The sequence below is a fragment of the Sceloporus occidentalis genome, unplaced genomic scaffold, assembly GCF_023333645.1.
Source record: "Sceloporus occidentalis isolate IW3139 unplaced genomic scaffold, rSceOcc1.0.p SCAF_6, whole genome shotgun sequence".
Lineage (NCBI taxonomy): Eukaryota > Metazoa > Chordata > Lepidosauria > Squamata > Phrynosomatidae > Sceloporus > Sceloporus occidentalis.
The window spans coordinates 40,568,298-40,583,658 of NW_028316986.1; the positions used below are offsets into that span (position 1 = coordinate 40,568,298).

Here is a 15,361-nt window from a genome sequence, read left to right on the forward strand (position 1 = left end):
CATTTGAAGAACAAATTTTGTCTAGTAAGTGACTTAGTGGATTTTTATGAGACAGGAGTACAAAAGGATGTGATTTAGAGAGCTCTTGCTTAGAAAATTCCAACAGACATAATGAAACCTTGTCTACCTTATGAAAAGCAGATTCAACTGCTGAGTCAAATCAGAAATGGTTCTATTGTACACTGAATAATTTGGTAATTACTTTACAGTAGCATACAGTTGGCCCTCCTTATCCATGGCTTCAAGCATCCACAGCTTGATTTTTTTTAAAAAAATATAAATACCAAAAGGCAAACCTTGATTTTTGCCATTTTATATAAGAGACGCCATTTTAATGTGCCATTGTATTTAATGGGACTCAAGCATCCATGGATTTTGTTATCCACAGCAGGGTCCTGGAACCAAACCACAACAGATACCAAGGGGCCGACTGTACTAGACTGAGCTAAAGGACTATGAATGGAGCACTATTAAGAATCCTCTGGTTAGATTTTTGGGAGCAGTGATACACATGTGACTGCACTGGGATGGAGAAACACTTTCCTGCAAATGTTGCACTCCCTCAGGGTAAATCTGTTAAGGCCTACATGTGAGCAGTTGGTTGGGACAGAACCAAAACTAAACAGTCCAATGACCCTCAGCAAATGGACAGATCACCTGCAGAGGGCCTTTAAAATTGAGCCCAGGATTGCAAGTTGCCCGTGTTGTGCCTAGGCATAGCTCCAAAAAAGAGCATTTTCATGTCTTTAGAAAACAACTGCACTCTCATAAAACTTGTGGAAATTCATTTGCCCTCAGAAGATTATATACTTTGTTCTAGCACAAAAATACTCCCCCCCCCAAACAAACAAAAACCAAAAGACTTTTTGATTGTCATGAGCCACCAAAATTTGGTGGTAGGATGAAATGAAGCCTGAAATGCCATTCAGAGGGCCAAAACTGGGCCCCAGATTCACCACAGTTATCCACTTTAAAGGATTCAATAGATGGCTTCCCTTCAGATAAAATTGTCAGTTTCTTTTTAATCTACTGTAAATGCTTTAGTCAATATTGTATAGTCCTATTTAGCCATTTACAAAACATGTTTAATATGTGTGGGGAAAACTTACTAACTCCATACCTTTTTTAGTTCCCTCACATTTGCACATATAATGGCAGGTTTCAGCAGAACTCTGCAAACATACAAATGCTCTTCGTGCATTTGGCCATGTTGGCCATGCAGCAAAATCCACAACACAGCAATAACTTTATTGGGCCAACTCCAAAATATAAAATAAATCATACAAACATTCAAAGCTTCACTGGCCTCTTCATCAAGCATAAATTTTAAAAATCATATGGGAGAAGAAAAGTAATGATGTTACAGACCTACATTTTGTTTCAGATGTTAACTTTGTTGTCAGATAAAATGGTACTGAGGGATCTCTGTGCAGACAAAGATTACTCCTCTTGAACCCTAGGGACAAAGGGCAATAATTTATGCTTTTGGAGTTGGACCAATAAATGTATCACTGTATTGTAGATTGTGGATTTTGTTGTATTTTGCTTTAAAATGGGCTAGCAGTTGGGTAAAGAGGCTTCCTACAAAACAAAAGCTTTTCGGTTCAGGCTTTTGACTCTCCATATGGAGACAGCATAGCTAACACACATGGACACAGTCTGTTGAAGCATCACATCTTACAAATGACTAAACAGCCTTTAAATGGTGCATCTGTGCCTTATAGTTTGTCCCTGAATGGTAGCCATGAGTTTTGTACTCTTTCAGAAAACTGAAAATATTACTGGCTGGGGGAGGGGTATACTTCATGATTGAATGGACAGTTCAATTCCTAACGTAGGTCATGAATAATTTTCTGGATTTTTAGCATTTTTATAGTTAAATTGTTCATTTTGGGTAGGAGTATTACAAGATAGCAATAGCAGCTTCATTTATATACTGCTTCATACCACCTAAGCAGTCTCTAAGCAGGTTACGATTGTAAGCTAATTGCCCCCAACAAGCTGGGTACTTATTTTTAAGCGACCTCAGATGAATGGAGGCCTGAGTCAAGCCTGAGCCCTTGGCTGGTATAGAACTCGCAACCTTATGGTTTGTAAGTGAGTGGCTGCAGTACAGGCATTTACGGTAACCACTGTGCCACCAGGGCATCAGATTATTCTGTGTGGTAGATCATCTGCATCTATCCTACACTGAAAGACAATGCAGCACTTTCCCCAAGGAAAATATGGAGTCTTGCTGTAGCATGCAAATACATGGCACAAGTTGATACAAGGATCTGACAACTCTGTGCTAAAAGCTAGTCTAAAAAAAGGCATTTGAGGAATCATGGAATCATAGAGTTGGAAGAGACCTCAAGGGCTCTCCAGTCCAACCCTCTGCCATGCAGGAACTCTCAATCAAAGTGCTCCCGTCAAAGTGCCATCCTGCCTCTGTTTAAAGACCTCCAAAGGAGGCTGCTACCACTCTGTGTTCTATGGCTGAACAGCTCTTACTGTCAGGAAGTACCTCTTAATGCCTAGGTGGAATCCCTTTTCCTGTAGTTTGCAACCATTGTTTTGTGTCCTGTTCTCCGGAGCATCAGAAAACAAGCTTTCTCAATCCTCAATATGACATCCCTTCAAATACTTAAACAGGGCTATCATATCTTTTAACCATCTCTTCTCCAGGATAAACATACCCAGCTCCCTAAGTGTCTCCTCATATGGCATGGTTTCCAGCCCCTTCACCATTTTAGTCGCCCTACTCTGGACACACTCCAGCTTGTCCACATCTTTTTTGAATTGTGGTGCATAGAACGGGACACAGTATTTCAGGTGAGGCCTGACCAAAGCAGAATAGACTGGCACTATTACTTCTCTTGATCTAGACGCTATGCTTCTATTGATGCAGGCTAGAATCATATTGGCCTTTTTAGCTGCCGCATCACACTGTTGACTCATGTTCAACTTGTGGCCTACTAGCACTCCTAGATCCCTTTCACATGTCTTGTTAAGCCAGGTGTCCCCCATCCTATATCTATGCATTTAGTTTTTTCTGCCTAAGTGCAGTATCGTACATTTCTCCCTGTTGAAGTTCATGTTGTTAGTTTTGGCCCAGCTTTCTAATCTATTAAGGTCATTTTAAATTTTGATCCTGTCCTCTGGGGTATTAGCTCCTCCTCCTAATCTGATGTCATCTGTAAATTTGATAACCATGCCCTCTTCTTTCACCCAAGTCATTGATAAAGATGTTGAATAGCACTGGGCCCAGGACAGAACCTTGTGGCACTCCACTAGTCACTTCTCTCCAGGATGAAGAGGAGGCATTGCTGAACACTCTTTGGATTTGACTGGTTTACTAATTACAAATCCACCTAACAGTTGCATTGACTAGCCCACATTTTACTAGCTTATTTGCAATAAGAATTTTAGCAGTTAAAGGATAAGAGAAACTTATTTTATGGGTCAAGACTTAATAGCAAGCAGTGGGGTAGGAGTAAATTGACCATTTTTACAGAAAATGGCAAAAATGGCAAAATGTCCTTACTTGCACTACATTTATTGAAAAGTAAGGGGCAGTGCATGTTTGTGGCTATTTAACATTACAGTGGTAAAAAAAAAATGGGTTAGCAGTGAATCTAACAGTAAATGAGACTCAAGGAAATACTAAAATTCTTAATGCCATACAGAATGATAGGGACTGAACGGCTGGTGTGTCCAATAAAGGTGGCTAGCCCACTAAATCATTTAGAATACAAGAAGCATAAAGATCAACTGTGTTAATAAGAACTGAAAATAAAAACAAGGCAATAGTTTTATATAAATTTACAGGATAGTCCCATTTAGAATATTATTTCTTTTAAATTTTATTATTTTACATTTCTTGTTAGCTGCCTTGAGTCCCTATATCGGGAGAAAGGTGGGGATACAAATAAATATAATGAATAAATTGCAGTCTGTGTACTATTCTCAAAAATAGTGTAGACCTTTTAGAACCTCAAGTGGATCAAGGGAGAGTACTTTGTGTGCAAGAAAGGTTAATTCCATAGGATTGCAATTTTCTCCTAAACCAGAAGGAAGCCTGTAGTCTTCCTGACATTGGATTGCAGTTTTCATCATTCCTGGCCACGTTTCCTGAGGCTGATGATAAATGAAATCCAAGAACCATCTGGAGGGTCACAGGTTTTCTACCTCAGTCCTACACAGTAGAGGCTTGAATAGGGTTTATTTTTTCCAATTATGCATGGTTGGGAAAGCAGATACACATTTTAACACTAGAGCTAATCAAATGACAGAAATTCAGAATTCCAGCATCTAAATCAGGAGTGGGAAACTGTAGATGGGCAGTTGCCACATTCACCCCATAGGAAAACTTGGGAGGGCCACCTCCGTAATAATAATAATAATAATAATACACTTTGTTTTGCCCCCACCTCACCCATGTTGCCATGCAACCTCTAGGGAACATGAGGCATTTTCACCATGTTTCTGGGCCTTGGGCCATTTTAGGTCCATTCAAAGCCTTTTTTAAAAACAAAGTGAGTGGAAAGCACTGTGTTTCAGGCCTCTCCTTGACCTAAATTATCCTGGGGAGGGGGCAAAATGTGGAAATATCTCCTGTGCCCATTTTGCAGGAAATAAATGTTCAAATCACAGCCCGAAAAACCCACAAAAAACAATGTTCAAATTTTTTACAAAAATTGTTTCACCTATGATGCCCTGTGTGTGTGTGTGTGGGTGTGTGTGTGTGTGTGTGTTCCAGATGTGGTGTAAATACTGTATCTTCCACAACCCATCTACAGAACAGTTTGGGACTTTTTTTTTTTTTTTTTGCAGAAAAAAAATCAATTTTGAGGTCCTTGATCTAATTTATAAAGCTGCCTTAGATCCCATACCATGGGAAAGGTGGGGTATAAAATCAAACAAACAATACAAAATGCATCTGTTCAATGACCCTTGGCCCTGGACAAAATTCTGAGCCATCCCTCTAGTCACTTCCCTCCAGGATGGAGTTTTTGATGAGTGCATGGATGATTTTCTTCCTGCAATTATTGGCTATTTGCATTCCTCCTTGGCAATTTCCCCCTTATTCCATTTCTAGCCCATGGCCCTTTTAAATCTCACTTCATTTCTTGGATTTGTTTGCAGTTGTGCCTTCAATATTTCACCTTTTGGAAATTCCCATTCGTGAACTCTCTTCCCTTTGAGCATTTCTGGCAATGGGATCTCACCCAGTATTTTGTTAAGCTTACTGAAATTGAGTTTAAAGTGCATATCTCACTTTCTCTTTCCTCTGTATAACAAATCCCAAGAGTAGATGATCACTCCCACCCAAGGATGCCTCTATTCCATTAGCCAGATATTTTCTGCTCATGAATATGAAATCCAACAAAGTCAGTTCCACCTTTAAAAAAAGGAAATTGTCAACACAGTAAGTGGTGTATTTGTTGGGCCTTACATTCTTGGCACAGTTTGACTTTGAACAAGTATCAGAATGGTTAAAATGTCCATTGAAGGCCTCTTTTTTGAATCTATGGATATTTGTTCCAGGAAGGCATAATCTAAGTCTTCTGTCTGCCTTGGGGTTCTATAACAGATACTCACAGTTATGTTCTCCCTTTTTTTTTTTACCCAAATTCTCGCAACCTGTTTTTCATGCTTTTAAGTCATGTATCCTCTCACAGGCATATACATTGTTGACATGTAAGGCTACTGCATGTCCTTTCTGCTTTGGTCTGTTTCATAAGAATAGATTATACCCCCCCCCCCCCCGGTTACTATACTCCAATCAAGAGACTCAATCCCCCAGGTTTGTTATCACTTTGTGATAAAACAAAGTGTGAGTCTCTCTTATCTGAAAGGCTTGGAACCAAAGTGTTTTGGATTTCGGAGAGTTTCAGATGTTGGAATACTTCTATATACATAATATCTTGGAGATGAAACTCATTTAGGTTTTGTATATGTCTTATACACATAGGCTGAAGGTAATTTTATACACATTAATGATTTTGTGCATGAACCCAAGTTTGTGCATGTCCGGAAGCAAAGGTGGCATTATCTCAGCCACCCATGTTTTGGAATATTTCAGATTTTGGAATTCTGGATAAAGGAGATTCAGCCTGCACTAGCTTTCCTGTGTTGAGTTCAAGTTTATTGTTGCTGTGTCTTCATGTCATTTCCAACTTGTGGCAGTCCTAAAGAGGTGAAGCTATCACAGGGTTTTCTTGACAGAGGGAGTTTTTGTTCAGAGGGAGTTTGCCATTACATCTTGTTCATTACCCGTGATATGTGTTTTAGTGTAGAGACATTTAAGATCGTGGGTCATTCTCTCCAAATGCTTATTTTTTCCCCTGCCTACAGGTGAGTTCACATACTAATGCCCCAATTCTCCGTGTATCATTGAGGTTATTGTTTGCAGTGCTTGATATTCCCTGCGTGCTGGAATACTGTTTCCATCCTCTGTGTGACTCAGTTTAAAACCTTCCTAATGAAGTTTCCAAGCCTCCTCCCAACTACACTCTTACCAACCATTCTGACACAACTATAATTACAATTATGGTGCAAACTGTTGTCATAGACTCCATCCCATTCCTCTGAGTAAATAGGCTCAAGCTACCAGCTTCTTTCAGTTAGTCTCAAAGATGCTACACGATCCCTTTGCATACTGATTTTCCAGACTAACACAGCTATATCTTTGGACTAAACATTATTATGGTGTCTTTTCAGGAAGAGGTAACCAAAGGTCTTTAGTAGAGCTAAAGAAAATCTCAGAATTAGGAAAGCAGATGCTATTTCAGAAAGAACTTTCTATGACCCAATAGATATTATATGTTCAATCTATGCAGTATTCTAATGCAGAGTCTCTTCATGATGAAATACTCTTCTATGACATTTAAACTTAAATGCCTATGTAGAGAGAGTTCATATTCTTACCAATCCACTGGTGGAAAAGATGCAGATTAGAAAGAGTTAACAAACAGTGAGAGAATTAAAAAATTGATACTGGCACATTTTTATTGCTGTATCAGGTTAGGCAGATGATGACTTCCCAACCACTTTAGTTAAGGATTCTGATACAGGTGTGAAACTGAATTACAAAACTGAACTCACACAACCAGTCCAATTAGGAAAAATTCACAACACACTTTGGAACATCTGTGATAAAAATATACATTCCAAAGAAAACTGGACTTCAGTACTACGGCATAGCTGCTGATCCATTGCTGTGCAGCATCATGATGGTCCCCTTGACCAGCTGGGTAAAATGCAGCCATTCCTCCTAGCTCCGGGAGGTTGAGTGCTACATAGGCAGCTAGTATGATTTTGTGGCAAGCGGTTCAGTTCACAAGTCACTCTTTGTGCAGTGTTTGATGAAGGTGAAGATAAAGTGGCTTCTTGGTCAGTAACTGAAGTTTCTTCCTCTTGAAGTCAGTTGGTTTTTTGTACCTGTAATCATGAAATTGTCACAAGTGATTTTAATGCTGCTTAGAAAACGCAAATCAAGTATTATAGAGCATCTTGTCTCAAAATGTATTTGGTCAAATAAACCTTGAGAGAACAGATGTAAAAGCGGGAGCACTCTTTATTGTCTGGCCTATTAAAAGTTTAATATTGGCATCCAACTTAACAAGGTTATGGAGAAGCTAGAATTTGTTTTCATCAAGAAACAAGCTACAAAATCATCATCCTATCCAATCCAAACCAATCAATGTATCCAACCAAGCCTTGACCTCTTCCCTGGTTTGGCAGCCCTGTGCTTCATTTACAGGTTGAGCATCCTTTATCTGGAATTCTGAAATACTCCAAAATCAGTGACTGAACTCAGTGTACACAAATTTTGTTTCATGCACAAGATTATTAAAAATATTATGTATAACATTATCTTCAAGTCATGTGTATAAGGAGTACACAAAACATAAATGAATATCATGTTTAGACTTGGGTCCCATTTCCAACATACAGATGGCCCTCAGTATCCATGGATTCTGAATCCACAGATTCAACCATTCACAGCTTAGAAATGTGTTTTAAAAAATATCCAAAAAGCAAGCTTTGATTTTACCATTTGATATAAGGGATGCCATTTTAATATGCCATTGTATTAGAACATCCACAGATTTGGTATCCATAGGAGGTCCTGGAACCAAGCAGTAGTCAATACCAAGGTTCTGATGTATTTCATTATGTATATGCAAACTGAAAAATTGAAAAATTCAAAATACATCTGGACCCCAGAATTTCAGATAAGGGAGATTGAACCTGTAGTAGCAAATTAATGTTACTGGGGAAAACATATTAGAATATTAAAAGCAGCATTGGGGTCCAAAACACACTGCAAAAATAATCCAGTTTGAGACTGCTTTAGCTGCCCTGGCAGAGTGCTACGGAATTCTGGGAAGTGCAGTTTTGTGAAATGTTAAATAAATAAACATTCTCTGTCAGAGAGCTCTGGAGCCACAATAAACTACAATTCCCAGAATTCCATAGCATTCAGCCAGGGCAGTTAAAGCAGTCTCAAACTGGATTATTTCTGCTGTGGGTTTTGGACCTAAGTCTCACTGAATGCAGTGGCACATCTTTCTGAGTAGAGCTGCTTCAGATTGCACTGTATGTCAGTATCAATGGGTATGGAAGTTATTTTCACTTTAAAAAAACACAGGCTCTTGTGTTGTTGTTTTTTTTAAAATCACTTCTGTTTAGTTTACAAACTACACAAGCACATAACCTTATCTCTGGCCATGATATTCTGACCTTTAAATTCAAAGAAACAATTTCCAAACCTCCTACATGCAATTCATTTGTCCAGGATAGTGTTTAAGAGACAGTGACTAAAGGAAAGTCAGAACATCTACCTGAGTCTATGCAAGTGAAAATTCCAGTCTGCACTGCAAAGAAGTACCAGTAAAGAGAAAAATTATATTCCTCCGCCTTCAGAGAAGATAGGTAAGCATCTTTTTCAGTCTATTACCCTCTGGATAGCAATCTCCAGGTTAGCATGGATCTACCACACAGACCCTTTTATTACAAGATATTTGTATTAGAGAGGATCTGAATGCATAAGATATACACAATGATAACTCACAGTTCTATAACAATTGGTCCAGGTTTAATTTCATCCATTTCCATGAAGGCAAAACATTTGGTGCTGGTGAACCTCTTCTTAGGCTTATAGTGTTTAAATTCAAAGAAAATAGCTGCACCTGAAGAAGAGAGGAAATCAGTCTAAGCAACATTTGGCAAATCACAATGTCAGAGTCTTTACAAGCTTCACTCAAAGCTGTCCATCAGCAATGATGGCATCTTCTAATATATATAAAAATATACTGAGCTATTTTTAGAAATATTTGTCAAGTTACCACGAAGACATGACAAAGAAATGTCTCTACTCTCAACTCCAGATTTTAAGTCTCTGCAAAGGAGATAAAGCAGAAGCAGGTACTACAACCCATGGTCCCTTTGGACATACACACCCTGTTCCAGCACAAATGAGACATTTTTCAAAGACTAAATGCCAAAGGGCTCCTCTGATATATTTTTTTTTTGGGGGGGGGGTGTTGGTGGTGATGGGAGGTGGTATTTGGGTTGACAACTCTCCCAAACATGTTGTACCTCCTCTGGAAATCAGAGACATCTCATTTCCCAGCCCAGCAATGACTATGTAGGAAAGCTAACTAGTTAAATGGAAGGGAGACGAAGAAGAAATTAGTGAATCCACATTTGGTTTTTATCACAGATGAAATCCCTGATGGGTTATGTTAGAGCAAATATAGCCCTCAGGCTGAGTGAGTTTCTTACTTCTTCGCTTGGATATATTGGTCATACCTAGATATGATCTGCAGCTCTGAATCATACATACCTTTTGTTAATTTTTCAATGTGTCTCTGAATTTCAATATCCACACTGAAATGAATGTATGTGTCCTCTTTCCTTGAAGCAACTGGGGTGTCCTGCACAGGTGTCAGGTCTACCCCATTGAGATCTGTTGGGAAAGAGAAAGAAGTTGGCACTCTGAGCAAAAGAAAAAGACTGCTGAGGGGTCTAACAAAAAAATTCCCAACAGGGTCTCAAGGCAGCCTTCAGGGGTGAATGCCATGGGCCATTTTTCACAATTTCAGATGTGGTGTATTTTTCTAAGGCCCAGATTGGCCCTTTTTCTTGGAAAAAGGAAACGACTAGGTATTTATTGCCTGTTAGGACCTAAAAAGGGGGGTGAATCCCCCCCCCAAAAGCACAAACCCACAAAGGTAGGGCATTATGAACCATTTGGGGGCAAAATAATTCTGGAGTCTTTAAATTTTGGGTGTCACATTGCAATAGAGGCTGTAGATTTTCCATCCCCAACTTAACCAATGAGTGCTACATGACAATTCTCAAACTGCCAAGCTTGCAAAATTTATCATTACAATTCAATGTAACTTATGAAAAGGTATTTTTACAAGTCTGCTTTCATCCAAGATGGTCTTCTTACATAAGTATTACCTGTGCTTCCAAGTTAAAAAAAAAAAAAATACAGCACATCACGAGTAACTGCTATTCTTATATCCCACTAAAGACATTCCAAAAAAATCCTTTGTCACCTATCATGGCTTCCCATTGCAATGGCATCTAGCAAAACATGCCAAATGCTCAAAGTACAAAGTACACAACAGAAATTATTTCTGCTGTAAAAAATTGGCCTTGTGTGAAGTCAGCCCTAAGCAAGAATGTTCCAGTGAATTTTCATGCAACAGAAAGCCTACATATAAATCAAACCATTCCCCCCCCCCCCCAAAAGGGACCCTTTTAAAGTGATACACCATTTTTCTGTATGGCTGTGCAATGTGGACTTTCAACACACACACAAGGACAAATGTTATTTTGAAATATTAGTTTTAAAACCATTTACTTTTAGAAATACTGCATCATGAAAAAGTTAACCTGATAAAATGCACCGATGTATTTATTTATTCATTCATTCCCATTTAACACCATCAGAAAACGATGGCCAGAGACCTCTATGGCAGTTGAAAATGCATACTCTAGACTAGAATTATACACACCTTACATATTCACAGTTCCTATGTAGTTCCCTAGTTTAAGGGCTACTTGAGGACTGTGAAAATCTCCCAATCTTCACTTACTGGGTAGCAGTCACTGAGATCAACATGAATCTAATCCCCTATTGATCGTGAACCAGCTGACTAATGTTCCCACCCATCACCTGGCATGAATGATCTTGAGTGCAAGAGGGAATTGTGACAGGGACCCTGATTTTGTCTTTTGCACCACAGATCACTCATGAGAAAGGGTGGAAATGGCAGTCAGCCGCTTCCCAAGCAGCAAGGGAACAGACTCCATTGATCACAATAGCTGCTTCCCAATAAGTGGGGACTGAGGGGGTCAGGCAGGATTGACTGTATAGCTCAGTAACTACAGTGCTTATGCATACAAAAATCTCATACAGGATTCCAGCCATTATCTCAACAGAGGTTGATTAAATGTGTTAAAAGGCACATATTATTTACTGTTAATAAATATCAAATAAATATGCAAGTAAGTATCAAAAGCTCAGTGTATTATATGAAAATGATCCTCCATAGAAATTATGATAGCATAAAGGAGCTTTAATGTTTAAGGCTTGCAAGACACCTGGATGCTGAATGGCTTCTTAGAATTATACAGGATGCCTCTCAAAATCAATATGTTGGGATGATCCCTTTTGTTGGAGAAAGGGTCAGATACAAATAATATATCAATGTAAATATATCATCAGTAAGCAAACATTTATGTATGGGGGAACTATCTGAATGCTAGAACAGGCAGTCAAAGTGAAGTCCATTGGATTGTATGTGGCCTTTAGGGGCCCCCGTGCCATTTCCTTTTTTAGCGTTTAGGTAAAAATAGGCTGAAAAAGTCACCTCTAGGGCCTGTGGGGAACATTTGTTGCTACATTCCACCCTCTAGCCAATTTTAGCCACAATGTCACCTCCTGGTTTACAAAAATATGTCTGATGCAGTTAAGACAGGATAGGGTGGCAAAACTTGGTGAAATTCCACCGCCCATAGCCTGGGATGGGTCATGTTCAAACCAGATATTCTTTTTTTAAAAAATTACAAATATTGGGTGTGGGTGTTCAGAGTGTGATATAGCTCCTCCAGGTCTTATGGAGTGTTCCTGGATCTGGAATAGATAAATAAATGTGTGGTACAGGAATATTAAACAACTAGTGCCATGTTAGTTATGTTAGTGGCACAGATCACAAATGAGAAGTACCCATGGATCACAGTCTTCAAGTCTGGTCAACTGAACAAAATGAGAAGCTACTACCTTTTACACTAACTGTGATGTAGGGATCGATGCACTGCCCTGCATCTTTAAGACCAATTTTTTCTATTTTGATAGTAAGCAATGTCATCCCGGGTTCAGATGGTAATCTGGGTAATAAAGTACCTGGAAAGAAAACAGATCAGAGTGTTAAAGTGACCAAACTAGAGCCTTCTGAACCGTTGTCACTACTGATACAAACATATATTCTGCTGGGTCTGACAGTAATCCCTAGGAACCAACAGCATATCTGGGAAAGACAAATTCCTTTTCAAAGTTCACCAAACAGGTAGGGAAAAAACGATCATCAACTGAAATCCCCTGCACCTGTGGTTGCAAGGATCAGATGTACTGCCTGAGCGCACCTAAGGCCTGAAATAAACCCTGATTAAATACATTTATCATAGTAAGACATAATCAATCACTGTACTCAAAAAATACATGTTTCCATAGAAACTATCATTTAAATGTGAAGTGGGCAAACTTCAGGCTTAAGGAGTCATTGCTGAATTTTACCTACAGATACAAGTACAAACGTCCATTTGAATTAATCCATTACAGTGAGATTAAAGCTAGCCAAATTTTTATAAAGATTTGGTCAAGGACAATCAATTAATTCTCAGGTTTTATAGGCTATGACTGAGATATAGGTAATTAACAGGATGTGAACCAAGACACAGGGTTGAAGGATTTTTGAATGCAATTGTACGTCTGCTCTTGCAAGCCAGAAATTCTTGGGAGCTCTGATCTACCCTCTGCCTTCTTATTATTTTAGAACAATTTAAAAAGCAGTAGAAAGAACATACTTTCCCCCTGAATTCTCTGCTAATGTGAACTAATGCACTAGTACATGAAGTGTTCCAATTATTTTTAAAGTGAAATGTAAAAATTGAATAAAAAGCAGCCAAGCTGAACACTTCCTTACACCCTCCTTTATTCTATGAGAAGCCACTTCATCCTTAAGTAAACATAAGAAATTCTAATGCTCAACTAAAAACATAAGAAGGGTAACAGAATAATATTAAATTCCAAAATATTATAATATAAATAAAAAGGCATTTCCTACCCTTTGATTATTTAAGCATGGTTTCAATTGACACAGGACATTTAAAATACTGGAAAGTATATTGGAGAGAAGTGTCCAGCTTTCAGGTAGGTCCTCCTGTCAGATGCCAGCCAGCTACTGAACCCTGAGACAGCAGATGGGTAACAATAGGATGAAAGGATGGCTTGCTGAGCTAGGACTCCAGTGTCAGAAACACTATGCTGGGGGCCGAGGAGAATCAAAATAATTGAGCTAGATTTTCCACAGGATCCTAGAAATGAGGGACAGATGGGAAGGTATAGAAAAGACCAACAAGACCCTCACTCTGCAGAATGTAAACTTCAAGAAGAACCCAGATAGTCTGTCATTCCTGATCAAAGCAAAGTAATATTCCCTCACTGGCTTGAAATATTCCTGGTCATAGAAAAACTGAAGCATCTAAGCTCAGGCCTAACCATTCTCAGGAACTCTGCAGTTACATTCAGAGTCACCTTTATGTGCTGGACTATGATAGAAAGGAAGTCTTTTTCTACCTAGAGAAATAGAATCCTTGCCTCCTTTTGTGGATGTTTGGACCATGATCCTCTGCGATGACTGATGTATGCTTTTGCTACCACCACGTTTGTCCTTATTAACACATGGCAATTCGCTACCACAGACTTTTTGGTATAACAGTGAGATCCTGCCTGCCTAGAGTCTTTTTTTTTTTAAATGAATTCCTGCAATTCCCAGAGACCTGATTTCCTGACCACTAAGATTCTGTCATTGAGTTTCCCACCCAATAAGACTGGCATCAGAGGTGAGGACCACCCTGACAGAGTTCCCCAGTGGCATGCCGCTTCTATGATATGAGGGATGGGTCCATCAAAGAAATGAGTGTCTGAACTCCCAAATACAAAAGAGCAGGATAGGATGTGTCTGTGCAATTTTGTTCTCGTAAGGATGAAGGGCCCATGGCAATTGGTAGGTCCTGATCGAAGCAAATAGGTCCACTCTCTCGGGTACAGTGCAAGTTTTTTGACTGGAACTTTACCCATGGGATGATGTGGATAAATAATATCAGGAGGCCTGAAAGATGGTCCAGTGTCTTCACATTTTTTTCTCTGAAAGGACTTTGCTCCCATTATGAGCTTGTCCACTTTCTCAAGCAACAAGATTTCACCTACCGGTGTGTCTAAGACAACATGTATGTACACCAATTTCTGGAATGAATTCAGAGCACTCTTGGAAATTTACTAGATGTCCTTGCACCTCTAGGCAGGAGAGTGTGTTTGTGAAGCTCCTGCAGCTCCCAACAATGTATGAGCTTCTGTAGTGAGCCCCACAGAGCTGCCCATTGGGTCAAATGCAAAGGCCATATCTCTGTTTTTGAAGATGTTGCCATGAATGTTGTAGCTCTGTTAGAGCTTGCTGGTGCAACTGAAGGTGGAGAAGGTAGTACTGTGCAGGAATAGCTGTTTCACCCTGGAATCCATCGGCAGGCAGAGAATGATTGCACAAGAATCCCTAAGCACTCTTGATCTCAAAGAGTGGACAATTTAGTAGCACATTCATGTCTAATAAATATAAGACAATTTATATTAGATTTTCTTCATCAGGATGATACCAAGCACAGCAAAAGAAGGGAAAGAAAGTTTGATGCCAAGGAATTAACAAGAAAGTTTCAAAACACCCCCATCAGATTTCCCCCAAAATCAATTCCCAGTAAGTCCCAAAAAGCAGTAAAGCTAGGGACTGATCAAAAGGGGGGAGAAAAGAGAAGAGAACTGAAATATAAAGAACTAAAACACACATCTCTTATTACTAGTTTGAAACTGCAAGAAAGAAGAAACAAAAGGGAGAAGGAAACAAATATTAAAGCCCCTACTTCCAAACCAAGTGAGTACAAAGAAGAGCCATCATGTCTGATATGGACATGGCAAAAGGAAGAACTGAAAGAAAATCCTGGAATTTCAAGGTAAAATCTGATTCATGGATCACATAAGCCCATCTGAATTGAGCAGTTACAGGCGTTAGCCTATGGGTGGATGGTT

General features: G+C 39.2%; 1 protein-coding gene across 5 annotated transcripts in view; it reads right to left on the reverse strand.

Moving 5' to 3' along the window:
- Positions 1–6,967: 6,967 nt before the first annotated feature.
- Positions 6,968–15,361, reverse strand: part of AIDA (axin interactor, dorsalization associated) — a 30,002-nt gene continuing 21,608 nt past the window's right edge. For 4 of the 5 annotated variants that reach the window (XM_089529376.1, XM_089529378.1, XM_089529377.1 and 1 more), the window contains 4 exons: positions 12,287–12,409; positions 9,836–9,958; positions 9,062–9,179; positions 6,968–7,425 (listed from right to left, as the gene is read on the reverse strand). In XM_089529376.1, the coding sequence (XP_089385502.1) occupies positions 7,329–7,425; positions 9,062–9,179; positions 9,836–9,958; positions 12,287–12,409 (461 nt within the window). In that variant the 3' untranslated portion in view covers positions 6,968–7,328. The remainder of the gene's footprint in view (positions 7,426–9,061; positions 9,180–9,835; positions 9,959–12,286; positions 12,410–15,361) is intronic. The other variant, XM_089529379.1, reaches the window with a different exon arrangement.